Source organism: Sylvia atricapilla, chromosome 7 (assembly GCF_009819655.1).
Source record: "Sylvia atricapilla isolate bSylAtr1 chromosome 7, bSylAtr1.pri, whole genome shotgun sequence".
Lineage (NCBI taxonomy): Eukaryota > Metazoa > Chordata > Aves > Passeriformes > Sylviidae > Sylvia > Sylvia atricapilla.
The window spans coordinates 15,883,890-15,903,965 of record NC_089146.1 but is presented as its reverse complement, the minus strand read 5'-3'; the positions used below and the strand labels follow the sequence as shown (position 1 = coordinate 15,903,965).

Here is a 20,076-nt window from a genome sequence, read left to right as displayed (position 1 = left end):
GCTTAGACAGGTTAGGCAATGTGGCAGGGAAAGCTCTTACGGGGCTGTGTAGCTGGATACTCACAGTTAACATGGCAAACATCAGCTGGCAGACGTTGAAAGCATGCCTCCAGTTGTGATACAAAACCATTCGATAGTTCTTCCGCACTGTCAAAAGCCACCTACACAGCGTCTGAAATTAAAAGTACAATTTGTAGCGGGGCTACTAAATGTGTACAAATGGACAGAGCAGTGCCAAGACAAAAGCAGCAGATATTTGCAGCGCAGATGGTTACCTCGTAGTCAATTTTAAATTTCTGAACCATTCCAAGTTCCATGAACATCCGCAGGGCTGCAGTAATCATGGCATCCACATCGAGCGAGAAGTCATCAAAATGGATATCATCAATGCCAAGCTCTGACACCAGAGGGATGTTTGCTGCCTGAAAATGCCAAAGGGAAATTTCTGATTCAAAACTTCAGTCTTTTTTCCTTTTTTTTCCCACTCTTACAAGAAACAAATCGTACATCAGTTCTGACCTGCCAATACATCCACTGCTTGATTCAAATGCTGAGCAGTAAAAGTCTTCATCTGAGAAACACAAACACGTCAAGCTAACAGAGCATGGAAACAGTGGGAAGGAGAAGAACCTGGTATGAGCAGGAAATATGTTCACCATCCCAACTGGAGCTCAGATACAGCATTTACACTGAAAGCTGACCACTTTACAGCCACTGCCATAATCTAATATATTCCAATGCAAATTACAGTGCTGTAATGCAAGAAACATCTGGATAGCCAGAAGCTGTGAGTTTTAATTGCTACCATTTAGAAATGCAAAGTAAATATACTGCTCTGCAGCATTTCTTCATCCAAATGCCTTCACAATCATAAGCATACAAGTGCCCTTTGCTTTATGCTATTCACTACACACACATAGAAGAAGAGGAATATAAGGAATGTCTAGAAGTACCCTCCAAAGTAAAATAAAAGAATTTTCAACATGCTGATTATATAGTAAGTCAATAAAACAACAGCAAAAGCCTTACATTTTGCTTTGTATAACAGGGACTTCTGTTTGTAAGAGAGGAATGAGCTACTCTTGCACACACAAACATAGGAATGTGTGCCGGACTGGCTGATGCATTTAGTGGAGCACACAGATGTGCTGTGGCTTGCTCAGTGGCAGCACCTGCACAAGCCAGGCAGAGGTGCTGACAAACCTCCCAGGCTTCTTTCACCTTCCTTATGCCCCTTCAGACGTGCTGCTCATCTCTCTAGAGAGGGCAGGTGCAGGAGGGGCATTTGCTGAAGGAGCATTTGTCCCCTGACTGCTGCAGTGAGAAGGTGATGGGTCAGGTAGAAGCCTCTCAAAGGGGCTGGATCCAGCCCAGAGGGTGTGGGCTGGACAATGCTGAATTAGTTAAAATCACATGGACACAGCTGGTATGGAACATCTAGCTACACACTTGCATAAAATACCAACTAGTTCATGTAACTGCAATGTAAGTTCACCTTGACTGTTACAGGTTCTATGTGATTAATTTATGGTTTCCTTTTTGAAAACTTGTCTTTTGAAATACTCCACTCAAACTACAAATTACTGATATGTAAAAATCTTCTTTCAGCTGAAGAAAAAGTGCCACCTCAATAATTACTTTATGCAGAGATTAAGCTTCTTTAGCTATACCACATAAGAGAAGATGGTGTAAACCTGTCATAAAATAGTATTAACATTATGGTTTCGACTTACTTGCTAGGTAGAAGAAAAGTCTTTTTGGTTCAGTACCTCAGAAAGTCATGGCAGGGAGTTAAACTGATACAGGAAATACAGCAAACCCATCAAGTCAAGTGTCATCCCAGGATTGCTTAAGAACCTCTGGAGCATGCAGACAGAATGTAAGGTCTGTTAACTGCACACTCAGTTGTCTGCTAACATACTAATCCAGGCTGAATCTATCCAGCATCCTTTTTTGAGTAATCACTGAAATATTTGGAATACTTTTAGATTATCCCAACAGGAGTTACACCTTAATACGCTTTAAGATCTGAAAAACTATGTCTATACTTTCAGGATAAAGAAAGAAAGAAAATATGGTTAGGTGTGAAGCAGGAATGCTGGCCCAGAGACTGTGCTGTCCAGACCTTCAGCAATCTTACAAAAGTTGTGACTTTTTTATCATTCAGTTACTCTTCAAAGACTTGGGGCGGGGGGGGGGGGGGGTACTGGAGTTGTACATTAATATTAGGTCTATGAACACACTCACTGGATAGAAATAAGAGTCTCAATATAATCCCTTTTTTGGCAAGAAACACATTTGTACATCATACTCCTTAGTTCCTTAGTGAAAAGCTTAAATAACAAGCTTAAAGAGAAGCACCTGATTGTGAGTAGACCTTCTTGAAACTGTTTATCAAAACAAATCTTTAAAAACCTACTGCTGCATTTTCCTTAACTTTGAAGGGGGATCTAATTAACGTTTTCAGAGTTTTTGGCCTCTGAAAGAAAAACAGGTCTTTTCCTTGCTATTTTTTCTGGAAACCAACACTTCTATCAGCCTGTTGCAATTCAAGGTAGAACACTTGAAGCTGTTGCTCAATAAAAATTGTTTTTCCATTTGTCAAACAAATTTTGTGGAGAAATAACAATATATTCCAAATCTATTACAAATTGAACAACAGGATATTAACAAAGCAAGTCAAAAACAATTTCTTCCTACGTCAGTCTGAAACTTTTAAATATTTATGAGGTTTTACATTCCTAAATTTAACAGGAGTGCCATAATCCAAAATAACTGCTGAATTAATAGCCAGGAGATAACATTTGTATAAAAGAACCATTTGCTTTACAACAGCAATAAAGGAAACAACAGAATTATGAGTGCAGAGCCTAATTTGAATAATGTTAAAAAAAATGATATGTTGTGGGGCTGCAGCAATATTCTGGCTGCACCTGGCATTGACTATCCTCAGCTTCTTAGGCTAGAAATGCAAAAGTCCAGGCTTTAGAGGAGAACAGTCATTAAAACTTCATTTTGTTAATTACAGAGATATAAAAAAATATTAATAACGCAGAATACTAAAACATATCCCTCCCTGAAGTTCTTCAGCACTGCAGGAAAAATTTCAGTGGATTTCTTAAAATAAACAGGAATGACAGCACTTTCTTTCAGAAAAACAGGATGAAAGTACCATGACAGCAGAAGAAAGGGCAGGCAATTAAAATTCAAGTTACAGTGAAATTGTTTTTTAAAGCACCCCAGCAATTTAAAATCACTTACAAGGGTATGGGTTTTTTAACATTTTGAAGTTCAATTTCCCCTTTCTAAAAACACGAACATTTTACTCTGGAATCTTTTTACCCTGTGAATCAAGCAATTTCAATGTTCTTTGTATCCTTAAGGAGAATTCACATGACTCTTCCATGAGCTTATGGCAAGTTAAAGCCGGATGTGCCTCCTCTGGTCGCATTACCATATCCCAGTACTAACCCAAAAATTTGTCTTGAAAGGAATCAAGAGCACAAGTTTGGCTGAACAGATGGAAGGCAACTGGTCTTGCCTAATACAGACTTGGCAATTGCTAGACTAGGAAAATACCGTTCTCGAAAAAGAGGATGTCATGCCTCCAAACAAGAGCATAAGGATAAAGTCTGTGGTTACTCCATACTCAGGCATGCATGGAATAGGATGGAATGAATACAGGAAGGAGGAAAAACACCTTTGTACTCAATTCAGCTGGAGGCTGAATCTCCTTTCCTCACTGCTCTTTGCTACCACGTAAATTCTATCACAGCCTGCTCAGTACTTGTGAACAGGTAAGAGACAAGGGACTGGTTGAGCCTTAGTTTCCATCAGCCATCACAGAAAGCCTTATGTCATTAATGACCCTCCTACTGCAAAACACATGGAACATCAAAGTGGCTTTTTCCACAGTCACAATTCTAGCCACTATAAAAGACAGCCATGGGAACAAAAAAATTACATTTTTGGTTCAGTATTAATAAGCCTTTGGGCTTCTGTGGATGAATAAAGCCTAAGAAGGAAAACGCTTATTAAATGATTTTTCACTAACTCATCTAATAGCATATTCTTCACAATCTTCTGTATCCATATTTGATAATGTGATAAAATCAGATGTGAAGAAACTGATGAGTTCTTCCTAAAGCATTCTTCCTTTGTAAAATGTGCACTACCATGGTTACAGTCCAGCTAAACACAGAAAACACTGACATCTTACTTTGCCATGTCATCTTAAAATTTCTCTACTTCAGTTTTAGTACCTGTGTGGAAAAGACATCAGTGCATATTATGCAAGGAAAGTATTTTGAAACACACTGATAAGTATATTGGTATGGCTTTGTTTAAGAAAAAAGTACATTCTGCAATTTGACATACTCAGCTTCCTTCCTATGCAATGCCAGAACTATTCTGTAACAGCAACTTCCACTTACTGAATGTAGTGCACTTTTTGCATAGCCTTCTTTGCAGTGGCGTGTGGAATGATCAGCAAGGTCTCCTCATCAGAAAATACTTCCAGACTGATGGAAAGTTTCAAGCAAGAAACTTTATTATATTTAACACATATAAAGATATCTTATAAAATATGTGTCCTAATGTAGCAAAAGAATGGCAGAATAATGTGGTACACATCTTAAATCCCAGGGGTGCTGTTAGAGTCCAGAGTCCACATACTATTCGAATAGCAGGTCAGGATCTGACCTCATGTATACTCGAGTGAAACTGGAGCTCCAGACAACATGACACACAGAGAAGAAATAAAATTGCCCTTTCAAGTATCTCTTCATCTCAAATCTCTCTTAGAAGATTAGGATCTGAAAAACCTTAGAGGATGATCATCAAAAGCTGAAGAGAAAGTATCAAAGTGAAGAATACTTAAATGTGCTGCCTTCATTATCTCTCACATAATCTTCTATGATTCCATGAAGCCATTTCAAAGACAATTTTCTGATGGCAAAGATTTTTATTTGTGAAAGGTTCTTTTCATATATAAAGGCCTCTAAAATATTTGCTTATATTTATAGCTGCAGGCAGGCATCTTTTAAAATATATCTTTATAGTCAGTTATTAGCAGCAGTGGACAGATTTTGTACTTCTGCATAGCCATGGAAGAACAAAGCCTGTTATATTCCAGTCTGACACGTTTACTCTCTCCAAAAGAGAGAGAATCAAATGTTGCAGCTCCGGCATGTTTAATGCCCAGAGCAAACTGGCTTTTAAAGGCCTCCATCTGTTACTGGAGACTGTGGATGGCAACTGTGCCCTTCACAACGCTGAGTTAGCACCTCTTTTCCAATGACCAACTGAGGCAGAGGCAGGACAGTGGCATTAAAAGGGAATTTTCCAATATTTACAGTAAAGGGGAGTGGGTATGGAAATGACTGATGTGTATTTTCCTCTTGATTTTGATTTTAATAGCTTTTTTAACATGATTATCACAGGACACATTACTCTGCTTTCAATAGTGAAATCACCCAGAAACACAGTCTTGTTCAGCTTGGAGAGAGCTTTTGAGACCAACTAGTTGTACTCCCCTGCCCCCAGGACATCTCATTCTGCCATATATACACACGTACAGCTCTCAGATCTACCAGACTCCTTCGATGTTCCAGTCTCTGTGAATGTCTTATATCTGAACAGTTGTTGGAGGAAAGGCATGGTGGAACAGGAGTTGTGCATTTTATACCACCTCAGATTAACCCCACAGAGAAACAGAGGGTTGCAATTGTGAGATCAAATGCCCCAACTCTGCCCCAAGTCCCACAGTAGGTGTCTGAGCCCTTTGCTGGAAAGGGTCATGCCTTGATTTAGTCAAAGTTTTACATCTGTAAACCAAGAATAATGCAGTACACACATCCAGCTTCAAAATCTGGAGCTGAATCATGTATATGTGCGTGCTCCTCCTTCAAATGGCAAATTAACAGCTTAACATGTACTTCAGACATGAAAGGTAAAACAAAGGAAGTCACATTTAGACTTGTTTCAAAAAGTTGTGTTTAGTTTAACCATTTACCAAATAGAACTGCTGCTTAGTATGATGCTGGTATTTCTTTCAATTAAAAGAGAAACTTCACAGCATTAAGAAAGTTATTTAGTCTTCTTCTTCTATCAGAACAAGAAAAGTAGTCATTAAGCAATATATCACTATCAAATAGAGCATTTAGGATTTTCTTTATTATTATCATGCAGTGTGGGCTTAGGACAAAAGTATGGTATTTACTTTCTGCTTTTAGGATAAAACTGGATGTGCCTTAGGAAAGGACTTGTCTTCTTATAATCTTAATTTTAAATGGGCAAGGGAAGGTATACCATTAGAGTGTTACACATGTTATTTCCAAAGCTAGCCCCAGAATTATAGCTAAAAAGCAAAAAGCATTTTGAGTATTTCTATCAGTCAGTCAATCCTATCTGAACATATCGCTTTCTGAAACTGAGACCCATCAAAAAGAAATAATACATTTCAGAGATAAAAATGACATATAAAATTTTGTTACAAACCATAATAGACAGAAAAAACGTTATTTTATGTTACTAAAAGTCAATCCTTGATGCTAGAGTTGCTTCCTAGTACACAGAAAGAAAATATATGGCAGCCTATAAAAGGAACAAGAAATTTTCATTTTAAAAGAAGAGAGGCATAAAATAAAAACAATTAATGGTCTAGGCATCTATTATTCTTAAAGCCAAAGTCCATAACCACAGCAGCCTAGGACTGGGGTTTTACAGGGCATGCACATTGGACACAATGATCTCCCAAGGCGCGCTGGGGAGTGTTCACGTCCTTTTGGCCAATGGTGATTAGGAAAGAACCAGTGTGTCACATACTGCAGGCTAGCAACTGTCGAGTTTTTATGACCATCAGTGCAGATGAGAAGTTTGTACAAAAGGGTCTATTCAGTGTCTGTTTCAGAATTTCAAACAAACACAAGCAGCAAACCTAGGGCAACTATTTCTCTATACTACAAAAGTGTCAGGCTGCCATTTCCCACAAAGCTTTACTTGGTCCTGGTGGCAAAAAGTCAGCTTTGTTACTCCCATGAAGAGCAGAATGGGTAATGTGGACTGCCCCCCCTCAGGCCTGTAAATTTGGGAGGGTGAGGAAAGTGGGATATAACATCGCCTTTTCCTACCCAGAAAGTGGAGGAAAAGTTCTAGCTTCTTCCTTGAAGACTCAGAAGAGAAAAACATCAACCTTAAGCAAGGGTGGAAGGAGCAGGGACAAGTTCTTTTCAGAGTGGACATGATGTGAAGGCATAGGAGGGAACTCACACATTTGGTGACATACAGCCCAAACTATGCCCTGCAGCTCGCAGTTGGGCACACAGAGGAAGAGAGCATGTGAAAAAAAGTGAAAGGGTTGTCAAGATGAGACACTAAACCCGCCCCCCCCTCCCCAAATCAGTACTATAAAAAACCCAACAGAGCCACAATGGCATGTGCACTGCTATCACAGTATTTCTGTGATCCCAGCACACTCCAGCAGCTCTCAGTGCTCCAAAGACAACATGCAGGACCACCAGTCCCATGTCATTCCGGGGCCATGGTGGTGCCACAGGGGCACAATGGCACTGGATGGGATTTCCTGGGAGCCACTGAAATTCTCTTTCCGAGCAGCTGTGACAAATCAGGCTGGCAGTACAGTGACTGGTGGGGAAAGTTATGCAAATGTATGAGTGGGTTACTGCTCCACTGGGGAGAAAGTCCTATTTCAGACCTGCTAGAGTGACAGCAATAGCAGAATACTGTCAGCTGGACAATAAAGAATATTGACAACGCCTTCAACCTTACAAAGTACATTTATAGGAATCCTACAGAGAACATTTATGTGATTCCCCTTAAAGTATGTTTTTGTCTATTTCTCCTTACTTTTTGTCAAGTTCTGATTGAAGGTTTAAAACAAATCCAGCCATCCTATTCTGAACTCATAAATCATTCCCTAGGAGCACTCAGGACTGCCCAAAAGACCTTTCTCTGCAAACCAGAGGTTCATCATCTCACTACAGCTCAAAAGCTGAGGCTTATCCCATGTGAGACTTCTGCAGGGCAAGCTAAACACTGAGCCCAGCTCCTCTCCCCAGAGCAGAAGGTACATCCTCCACTGCCCCCTTCATCCACAAAGCCCCCCAGAAGAGAAAGGCTAAGCACCATACACTGCAGCATGACCTCTGGTTCACACACAACTCACAGCCTCAGCACCACAAGCTTTTTCACAAAACCCAAAATGTGCAGATCCCATTCTTCCAACAAAAAACAAATTATAGGCACTTAAATCTTATTTTTATTTAGCTCCTTATTTACTACCCACATACTACTACCTTTATAAATTTTCTATAAACAAAAGTTGCTTCCATATACCACTACTTTGAAGTAAAAGGCTGCAGTACAGACATAAACACTTGTTTCTTGACATTCATGTTTTGAGTACATGTATATATTATACTGCTTATAGCTTTTCCTTACCACTACTCACAGCAACAGGTTTCCTTTGGGGATAGTAGAAGTAGCACAAGTAGTACTGGAATCAGCTTAACAGTAGAGTTTATGAAGGCCATCCATGGATGGATTTTTTTGTTATTTTTGGGGTGAGGTTTTTGTGTGTGTGAGCTTGTTGCAGGGACAGAACACACACAGCTGTGTGGCAGCAGAGAAAGCACGGGTAGGCAAGTTACCCTGAAGCAACCGAGCAAGCTGTTGTGTGCACAGGCAGATTATGATGGGGGTGTGTGAGCTATAGTCGATTTCTCATACATGTGAAGTGTTTGTAGTTTAAATTTGAAAGACTAAACCCACAGAACTACTGACAAAATTTCTCTTAGAAACTATATTTACTCTGTCAGGGATTTTGCCCAGACTAAGCCAATAGCAGACTCCACCCTGAGCAGATATATATACTTGCATACTGATACAAGACTGCAATTACAAATAATATAGGCCAGATAATGTTTTGCTTGGATGATCCAGGCCCATGCATCCCAAATTGATCTAGAAAACAAGTGTGCATCCAGGGAATTTTTTCTTTCAAATAATCCCAGAGCCTACGTTAATGCTGCATAGAAGCATGGTCACTCACATGTTCATGTGTGGGAACAGCCCTTTCAGCACAGCCTCATTGTCACCAGCTGATGGAGGAATGAAAAAAAAAAAAATTTTTTTTTGTTGGATATAACATGGCCAAACCTGTAAGGATATTTCCCCCCAGTCTCTCAGTGATCAGTGACACGTGTAAGAAAGGCACACTGCCTTGTGCTGGGAACACATTCTACCACATGCACACACACAAACATCATGATGGTGCGCAATTGCACTGGCATTACATTTTTTCAGGATTTTACAGCTTAACAGAAATGCTGCTTTGGCGACCAGCCTTAAAGTGGAGCAAGGATGGCACCCAGTGGCCAAACAGATTCATCTCAGAAAAACACGTCTCCCAGTCTTCACTTCGGAGAGCTTTACTTATAAAAAGGTTCTAGCTGTAACATCAACTCATTGGAAATGTCAAAAGCCTCTAAAAAGGACACTGCCTTCTTGCATTGGGGGACATTTATGTTTCTCACTGTAAAATATTTAAAAAAAAGCCTGTAGAAATATTGCCATTAATAATTTAAAATCAACACAAGCAAACATTTATGACAAACAACTGCTTGCAGCTGGAATACTGCATAGAGGCAGAAACAAACAAAGAAAAATATCTTTTCAATTTTTAAGGTATATGCCAAGGGGGAAAAAAAATCCTGTTTTTAAATTCAGTGCAAATAAATTTTTAATTTTAAAATTAGCCTTGGTAATATTAATTATTTAATTTTAAAATTAACATTTATAATATCAATGCCAACTAGAAAGTTTCTATCTAAATAAATTTTGGTGCAAGGAACTTGATTTTTTGACCAGAAAATTCCTTGTTATAATTCTCAGATTACTGGGGCTACAGAAGAAATCAAGCACAGATAAATAAGGAATAATTTAAAATGCAAACTGTTTTGCCATTTTTATAGATTTCTTTGAAAATTTCTTTCTTCCACGAGATAAAATAAACAATACAATGGTCTTTCTGGAGCAGTTGGGAATGTAGGTCTCAGAAGAGTGAGCTGTCACAATCAGAGCCCGCCCAAGGGATGTCTTATCAGCTGTGTGGGGAGTAATTTTCCTCCTCTTTGGTGGCAAAAGAACCGTGATAAAGTCACACTGAAGAATTCCTAAATTACCCTCTTTCACTCATGTACCTCAGATTTTTAAATTATGCTGGCCCACTTCCAGTGCATGAGTCTTTGCTAGACAAATTTTTCTTCGTGTTTGAAAATCTTTCCAAATAGAAATTCCTAAGTCTGTCACTGACTGAAGCACACTACTTTATTATTTGACAAGTGTTAATATTTTTTCCTTTTTTTAATCATCCATCAGATATCCCTCTGGCTTGCATGGCAATTTAAATATATTCTATGCCTTTATTATTTTTTTGCATGGTTGCTGGCTAAACAGTGTAGCAGTGTTGAATTCTGTTTATTCCTTGATGTTTTCCATCTGACAAGGGATTCTTATGGAGCATGATGACTGATCAGATTGAAGGACAGACAACAGGTCTGTTGGGTAATAAATCATTTCAGCTTCACTTGGGAGCAATGCAATGTTCCAACAATTGCTTTTCTAACTTGTTTTTCTAAGCATTTTCAAGATCTAGACCAATTGTGGTTTTGCATATGGAAACCAACGCAAGGAACACAAAATTTCCCATGTGAATAACCAAAATCCAGTATCTGAGAGCAGCACATTAGCAGCATGTTTTTAGTATGGACAACTTAATAATCCTAAGTGTTTTATTACTTCTCTGCTGAAAATGAGTGTTGTTTAAGTATCACTGTATTACTGTGCATAATTACTAAGAAACTGAAAAATAGCCCCTATTAAAGGCAGTAAGTTAGTAATATTTTTCAACTACATGGAATTTTTTTTAGTACTGTAAATATTAGAGTATAGCAGAAATAATTAGAATTATCTAGATCAATTGAAACATATTTCAGCTTTAAAGAAGAAGGCTTTTAAAAGTAACTAGTAAAAAGACTAGTTTTGATCATGCATATATTTTAATTTTGTGTTATTTTAATTGATTAAAGCTTATTACTTTTTAAGGTATTTAATGAGGAGATTTAAGCTCTAGTCTAACTATGAAGTAGCTGATCTTGGAAATAGTAATTTATTATTTAATATTTTTAGTTACTGTGTGTCTTTACCCTGCAGTTAGAATATAAATGTTGATTTTTCACTTTTTAAAAAGAATCATAGCCTTAAGATCCCTTCTTTTTAACCTACAGTGTAAATGTATCCAAAGATCATTCGGCATAGCATAAACATGCTGTAATAAAGATATATTTCTTTTGACTATTAAAAAAAAATCCACAGTAGCTCCTTATTGACTTCTGCAATGCCCTTGCCCAGAAGCAATCCAGACCAGAATCTATTCCTTGCTGAAAGAAGCCTATCCCTTTAAAAATGCATTTAATGACTTGTGCTAAACTCATAAATTAACAGAAAAAGTTGTCTGGGCCTGGGTATATGATTAAATTGTGGGCTTTATCTAGCTTCCAGGCCCCAGGCTTCTTTCTTTTGCCTTAACTCTCCCAAATCATATACAGTTTTTCCTCAAGAGAAATATTTATTTTAAAACAGGATTTACTTATCTCCTACACTAGAAAATAAACTGGTTTTGTGCATAGGCTTATCATATAAATGCAATACGGTTGCATCACACAATTTTGTAGCAGTCTGAAAGTAGAATTGTAAAAAGTATAGAGTGGAAACCTTTCCCAGATGTTTTAATATTTCTGTGCCCTCTCTGCAAATGGGAAACCAAAATATGAAGCAGTACCCTGCCCTGCTCAGATGGTTTGGCAACACAAGGACAAGGAACTTGCCCACTTAGACTGCAAATATTCAGAGTGCGGATCTGTGCTCACAACCACTGCAGCCTCCCTTGAACTGCCCCAGGGCTGACCGACCCAAGAGGGCAGCTCAGTGCTTGAGCCTCACCAGGCTAAAGTGCTCCTTGGGAACCTTCCCTCCACAACATCCTGGAATATTCATATTCCATTTGCCCTGGAGGGAAGGTAATATTTTACCCTGGGAGCTCTGTGTTTTCACCTGAAATAATAAATATGGCCATTTCAGAAATTTTACAAGAGGAATCCCCTCAGCGACCTTTTGCAGCTGTTTAATCTCATCTTGATTACCTATGAAGCCAATAAACTCCAATGCTGAAATTTTAATAAAACTGAATGTTTAAGTTTTTTAAACCAAATTCAGAATTCCCCCCACTAGCTTTTTCAATTGCTATTCCTTGAATTAGGGTAGACAGTGTAGTATGGCAACAGTCTAGCAGGACAGCTCCAGAAATAACTCCTGAAAGGTGCCTCTCATGTCTCTGACATGCAGAATTCATCTGACTATCTTTATTTCTGATAAAACACCTCATGAAAGAAAATAAGCAAACCCCCTCAGGGAATATTATTTGAACTGAGAAAACATACCCCTCTGGTGCACTCCTTTCTGCTTTGGTGAGCTGCACGTTGGAGATTCCCAGAGAACTTCAGTCTCAATTTGCCTTCTGCTAATTCCTCATTTTAACTCATTAACATCTACACTGATAGGCCATATAGTTTAACTACAAGCTTGCTGAAGAGAGATTTTTAATCAGATTAAAATCTCCACCCGAATGTAATTTGATGTCTCTAAATCCAGACATTTTATGAGAAAACACCATGAACAATCTTTCCTTACTCCACTTCTCCATGCCATTCCCTGTTCACTGAAATTGGAAAAAACCTGAACTACAGAGCACTTGTCTGAAGTAAGATGACAGCCTCTCATTTCAGAAACTAGTATAAACACTCAGCATTTTATCATTGTTTATTATTTTCACTGTATGCAATGTGTTCTTGACTTCTTATTTCCATGACAACTGAAGACATGGGCACATGTCAAAGTGTACAAAATAATGTAATACAATAAAGACCTTGGTTTCATGAATTATGAAACTCTTAACACGGTGCTTTAGTTCTCCTCTTATGTGGGCAGTGGATGTGGAAAAGCAGAGAAATAAACTCTGTTTTACATCCTGTGATCATGTACCTTTCTCAAAAGGGAAAAAGAACACAATTCAATATTAACACTTAAGCCCTGGTTACCTCAAAGTTTTTCTTTATTTTTTTTCCCGTTGTTGCTATTCTCAGTGGAACCTGAGCAGCTGGAATAGCACTAGAGAAAAAGCTCAGTGCCAGCCTGCACCCTGCAGTGACAGCCAAAGGGCAGTGTGTGTGAGCAGCCTTGGAGGCCAATATGGAAAATCCTGCAGCATGTGAAGAGCTGTTTCCCCACACACGTGGCTTGGCCCATGGCTCACAGTGCTGATGCTGCAGTGGGACTGGTGGTGTGGGTTTTGGGAAACACAGGGTACCAAACTGATTGACACTGCAGTGCCATAATAAAGAGCAACAATGCATAACCCCCCCCCCCCATGTTCTATGGCAGTATTTCCTAAATGGTCCACAACAAAGGCCAGATTGCCTTTCTGAAGTTTAATTACTGAGGATGACTATGGAGAAATTATGATAAACTACTAAAAATTATGTAATTACAAGCTTATAAAAGTAATTAAAGTAGTTCTAAATTGAAAGATGACATCACAGCAGAGAATAAGCTAATAAAGCCAAGGAATGCCTTCCCTATTGTTTCAGATATTGAAGATAAAATCAGTACAAAAATTTCAATTGTTTTCATTGTGCTACCCATACATTTAGGAGTGCATAAGGCATGAATAACAAATGTTAAATCATACAGAACTCACTCCAAGTATCAAATTCACATAGATCCATCATCTTTTGTGGATTCAACTGTTTACATTGTCATATACAGTAGCAGTCTTAAAAGTTGTTTCTTTTTTTGTTTTGGTTCAACTCTTTTCATCATTCTGTAGTTAAATGAGTGTTTTTAAGAAAGACATAGAAGCCTCCCTTTGTGAAGGTAGAGCTTAAATAGCCACACTTCAGGCTACAAGACTGAGAAATGCAGAAATTGTTATTCATGCTACATTTTGAATTGAAGATTCTGTAAAGCAGGTGATACATTATTTTCCATTGTGTATCTCTCCTGTGTGCTGTTTGACCTAAAAAAGGGAATCTCTCCCAGGGCGATAAATAATGCATCACAGTCATTAAATATTGATCTTGCTTATACCATTGACAGCTGTGCAATTAGACTTCTTCTTAAAAATAGCTTCTTGTACATTTCCCATAATAGGACAGCATTTACATATTCTCTTTGGAAACTACATTGGCTAAATTTAAAGATGATGTGTGTTTGTGGGGCTGCTTGCTAAGTCACAGGACTTGATCATTATTGTCTCATAAATCAGTAACTCTTGCTATAAATATCCTGTCCTGGACACAACTGTGCCTTCTTTACTCATGTATCTATATTTGTCTAACATGTAACTATATTTAGGCTTGCAAAACCTGGATTTCAGTAAGAACAAACCTGGCACTACAGGGCAATGCTATAGGATAGCTTCAATCTCAGATTATCAGCCTTCAAGTGCCTTATCTATTCTAATGACACAAATGTTTATAGCACTAGCACTAGTACAGAACAGAAATGAAAGAATAGTCTTCTAAGTCTAAAATACAAGGGAGAACCGAGTTGCCACAGTTTTTAAAATCACAGCTGTTTCTAACTAAATGGAAATAATATTGATATGATTCAATAGTGCATTACTTTAGCTTATCCTGCCAAAATTCAGTTTGAATTTAGCATAGTTATGTAGATGCAAGAGAGGAGAAGCACTGTGATAAATTAGGCTGAAGACTTCAGACATTCTAAGAAAAATTTGCACTGAAGGTGATTTTGTTTTGTTTTACTTGCAAATGCCCATGTAAAGTAAAGTTTAGGTTTTCTTTCTGTAACTGGAGGAATGGCATCAGAAATCTACCTATCACAGTAATGCAGCACATATCAGAGAACCTAAAAAATATTATGCAGTTTGTATGAATTTAACAGTATATTTTATTTAAATATGTTTGAAGCCATCATAATCTAAACCTGAAATTTTCAAAAAACCTGAAAACATATAGTAGCCAATTGTACAACATAGTCCCTTTTCATACTCTCATGTTTTATTGTTCCATACTGTGATTTTAGCTGTTTTTCCAGCTCCACCAGCAATAGTGTTTTGCACTTTTTCCCAGATAAACATCTGGAGAAAGGTTTAGTATCTTAAGGGTTTCTTATTAAGGTGGGGTTTTCTTCATTATTTCTTAGATGGGATTATAAGAAACAGAAATAAATGTTATTTATTTTACAGAACCTGGTCACAGTGATTATGTTTAATTCTTAAAAAGATACCAGATGTATTTGTGAATTTGTAGGTTTGTGAATTCACCACTAACAGTAAGAAATTATTGATGAAATTTTGAGTTAAAAAATCAACTTTAACTACTCTTGCTAGGCTTTCTATAATGAAATAAAATAATTCACTCGTAAAAGCCAGAGGAAAAATAAACTTCAAGTACACTTGCAATTTTTCACTTTTTATCAGAATATTCTTGAGATCCTAAGCAAATAAAAATTAATGGAAAAACATTTTATGAAGACTATAAAGAATGAGATTGCAAAGAGGGAAGGAAAAACCTGTACTACAAGAGTATGTAATTATTTTCCAAGATCCTAGGGTCCAGTTACAGTATGCTTGGGATAATACGTTGAGAAGTTGTCAACTCAAATGTATTGTCACTGCCAAGTCATTAATTACTGCTGGGTGTTGTCAGTCAGGAGCCAACAGTGATCTCCTGGCATCACTCTCATTTAGATGTTCCTGTCCAGTGTGTGTCTCTGCTCTGACTGAACCAGGACATTGGGTAAATCGTAACAGGCGCTCGCTCTGACATCTGCCAATAAATCACCACTGAGAGAGGGGGCACTCTTAGCCCCAAACACCCCCAGAGGGAGGGATGGTTTATTAGCCAGCCAGGTCTAGAAGATGACCCTAATATAACAAAGGGCTTATACAAAATATAACGATATAACAAACAGGGAAAAGAGCCGTGATTTCAGGGTAGGATGCCTCGGGAGACCTCAGCAGGGAGGCTGGCTGTAAGCAGGGAGATGGGAGCAATATCATCCCACAGATGGATGGCCCTCTCTGGGATGAGCTCTGTGTCACACAAGTCATGTTGGTTGTCTCTGGGTTTTTGTTCTTTTGTTTTTTTTACATCCTGTGGTGTAAAAGCGTTAACAAAGACTACTTGAGAGTCATTATGTCAGGATCTGAAAATTACACAACTGGATATAGATGTGGAAAAGGAACAGTATTTCTGAAGAATAGCTTAACTTACTTTAAGCATAGCTTGGTTATGTTCCTCATTTTCTCATCTATGTTCTTTATGAGAAATGTATCTTTTGGAGTTATATCTTTTGGATTTATTAATGAATAAATGCTTTTAATTTCCTTTTTCCTTATTATTAGCCATTAAATGGATAGTCACATGTCTTCAAGGTAAATAGATAACAAAAAGACATTTCTTACTTGGAGACTGGTCTATCTATTAATGAAGTCACCTGGGAAAACAAGTAGAATAGCTTCTCATCACACAAGCATCTGAGTCCAAAGAATAACACAGCAGGCTGTTATTTCAACTACAGAGAATATAAAGGAGAGTTGCCTTTTAATTGCTGACAGTAATTGAGTATGGACCTCTGGTACATACAAAGATACTGGTGGAATCCTGAGAGCCATAGAAACTATATTACAGATGCTTATTCTAAGGTAAATGGAAATAAAAAAATAAAACAGAAAATTGATGGTCCTTTATCCCTTTCTTTCCTCTTTCTCAACAGTCTTCATCTTTTTGCCAAACACTAAATACAACTTACTGTGCACACAAAAATATTTCCTGCAGTGTTGGATAATCTTCAAGCATGCTGATTCCAGCAATACTTCAGTAATCTCATCTTCAGCCCACACAAGTGTGGGCAATCGTACCAGTAACTACAGTGGAGGGAGAATATTCCACCCTTATCACCAGGTATCAGTACAGATACCAGGCACAGTGGTCATTTGGGCAATAATCTACAAGCTTTTTCTCTAGTCTCTCTCTCTCATCTCCTACATGGTATGATTTCCATGTGATGGTTCCTGCTTGGGAGGCCACCAAACCCACACTGACATGTAGTTCCAGTAGCTGGTGCTGGGACAATGGGACTTTTCTCCACTGCAGCTCTTTATCCTCTGAAAGAAGCTCTCCATCTTCCCTGCTTAACAGCCTTACATGTAATATATCCATTGTAAATAATTTTTATTAAGATTTTCTGCTTATGGTGTAAACTTCCCTCAGATAAACTAGACAAATATTATTTTACTGTTATAGTTTCAGAAATAAGTATATTAAAATCTTAAATCTTACCTTGAATTTATCAACTTCTGCCTTCGAGCATGTTGCGTGATAAGACAACACCTGGCCCAGAACAAAAGATAAAAACCATTTTTGTACACTTGACAAGTAACAATATCAGGGCTCTGTACTGCAGTCTAATCAATTATGTTTAAAGCAAATTTAATTAGCATTTGTGTGATAATTCAGTTCTGATTGACAGCATGTAATAGCTAATAACAGGTTATCAGGCATACATTTGGCAGTTATACTGCAGGGAATTTTATAGGGAATAATGAACAGTAAGTAATTTAATATTATAAGGATTCCTACATTGTTCTCCTGAAGTTCTACAATCAAAAAGGAAAGAGTTTAATGTAAAAATAACAGTAGATTTACAGACTTCTAATGATGCCTTTTGCTATACTGAAAAGCTTTAATGCCTATAGTCATGGCATATCACTGCATCCAAGTAGCAGCACCTCTGTGCTGTGTCTGACATTCTTTTTAATACCATTCTGGAGATGGCAGCATCAAATAAAATGTGCAAAACACTGCACACCGGCTCCTATTACCTCTTAGTATGCATCCATTCATATGTAGCACATCCTGTCCTTGTGGGTTGATACTGGCACTGAACAAGCACTGCAGACGGTGCAGCGGTCTGGCTGTGCACGGGACGAGCTGCTGGTCCATGAGGGAGCTCCCAGAGCCAGAGCACTCCCAGCAAGGACAGGTCCTCCTCCCTGCACTGCAACACCTGACCTGCTGATGGGCTAAAGCTTTGATACAGGCTTCTCACTTTGAAGTAATTTTCATCTATGTTATTCATCTATGAATGTCTCTGTTATTCAAACAAACACCTAAACTGTGTCTCACAGGGCTTTACATTGCAATACCTTGTGGCAGTAAGTCTCAAGATGTATTTACTCTTATCAGTTTTAGAGATGCCACCTTTTACAGTAACAGGAATTCATTTCTGCACTATAAAAGAATAAATCAAAAACATGAACTCATTTGTTCTGTTTTCCATTTTACTCTGTATGATGATACATCATGTCCTTTCTCAAATAGTATCTATTTTTCTGTCCAACCATACTGCAACTTCTCTCAGAAATTGGTAAGATTAGTCAAATTACATCTTCTGCTATGACAGATTACACTTCATACCAAAATTCTCATCAAGCTTCTCCTTGATCTGTATTCATTATATCCCTCTAGATTTTTTCAGTCTTCCTTAATATTTATAATTCTAATCTTTAAATAATTTGCAAATTTTGTATTCTTAGTAAAAAAAATGTATTTAGCCTGGCTTTGAATCATGACAGTCTTTCCTGATCATTTATTTATGTTTTGCTCTTCTATTTATTAGTCAATCTTATCAGAATACTATATGAAAACCTGTATCAGTATATATGGATAAGAATCTTATTATTATATATAACAAGTTCATTTATTTTACATATGATATCAATGTGATTTTCAAGTGTCATTCAGTGTCATTATAGCTAAATACATAAATACTAATGAAGTATTCTATTACTGAAAATCCACAGTCCTTCATCTCATAGAATTCAGTACTTTTTTTGTTCAGTACTTTTCTCCTGCATCTTCCATCACTTTATGCAAATATTATCAAGAGCTGTTGCCCATTTATAGAAAGAATTACTCTTCATTGAAGAATAATGGCTATTTATCAAATCTATACTCTACATGTAATCTATACGGTTATTTGTCTTTTTTTAGATCAAAGAAAGCAGTTGTATTTTAAACCAAAAAAATTAATTTTCTTTTATTCTAGTAGCAAATAAGAAACTTCTGTGTGAAGTTCCATCCCTATGTATCTGTGTGTGACATCTAGCACTGCTTGTTTTTCTTGCCAGGAGGAGCACTCATTCTAAGGTGCCATATTGCACAAATATCTGGGACATATGAGGACTTAGACTAATTCATGGCTATGACATGTGAAGTATAAGGGATCTTGCAGGAGGCCTGAAAAGGTAAGCTTTCAACTTTTCCTCCTACATGGGTAGATATATACAAGTAATAAAGAAAGCCGCTTATGCTCAGAATTTCTAACACCAACAGTCTTACTGACTTTGGAAAGCCTTAAGAGGCCTGTGTGCATCACAGGATACAACTCCACTATGCAGATTAATATCTCAAACCCTACAGAAAAGAAAAAAAGCCTCTTTATAGTGATGCAGTTGAATTTGATTTTTCTTTTAATTGAAAGAATTTCATCTCTCATTCAGGCCAATTTTTTTTGTGGTTCTTATATAAGTGGTACTGTAGAAACTCAAAGGAGTTACACAGGTAAAAGGTGCACACATCAAGGATAACTAGATCAATTTCTTCTCTTATCACATGTGAAATTTAAAACAATGCTAATATCTTAGTGATGTTACCCTTTCCTCAGAGCAATGTTTTAAGATTAATCAGTCTTGCATAATGCTTTCAAAAGATCTGAAATTTCATTCAAACTGTTCCTAATTATTGTTGTAGGAATAATGTAAATTTGTAAAGCTATCCTCAAAACTCCAGGCTTTTTTCTCACCGAGATTATTTTCAATATAATAATGTTTAGAATCTCCAGATATATAATAGACAACAGTGCTTTACTGTTGAATCTGTTAGAGAAACAGTCTATTAAATAATCACAGGT

General features: G+C 37.5%; 1 protein-coding gene across 1 annotated transcript in view; it reads right to left on the bottom strand.

Annotated features, from left to right (window-relative positions):
* Positions 1-20,076, bottom strand: part of PDE11A (phosphodiesterase 11A) — a 108,016-nt gene that overhangs the window by 34,138 nt on the left and 53,802 nt on the right. Inside the window, exons 10-12 of the mRNA XM_066323308.1 lie at positions 17,445-17,495; positions 276-422; positions 65-172 (exon numbers count right to left, since the gene is read on the bottom strand). Coding sequence (XP_066179405.1) covers positions 65-172; positions 276-422; positions 17,445-17,495 — 306 coding nt within the window. The remainder of the gene's footprint in view (positions 1-64; positions 173-275; positions 423-17,444; positions 17,496-20,076) is intronic.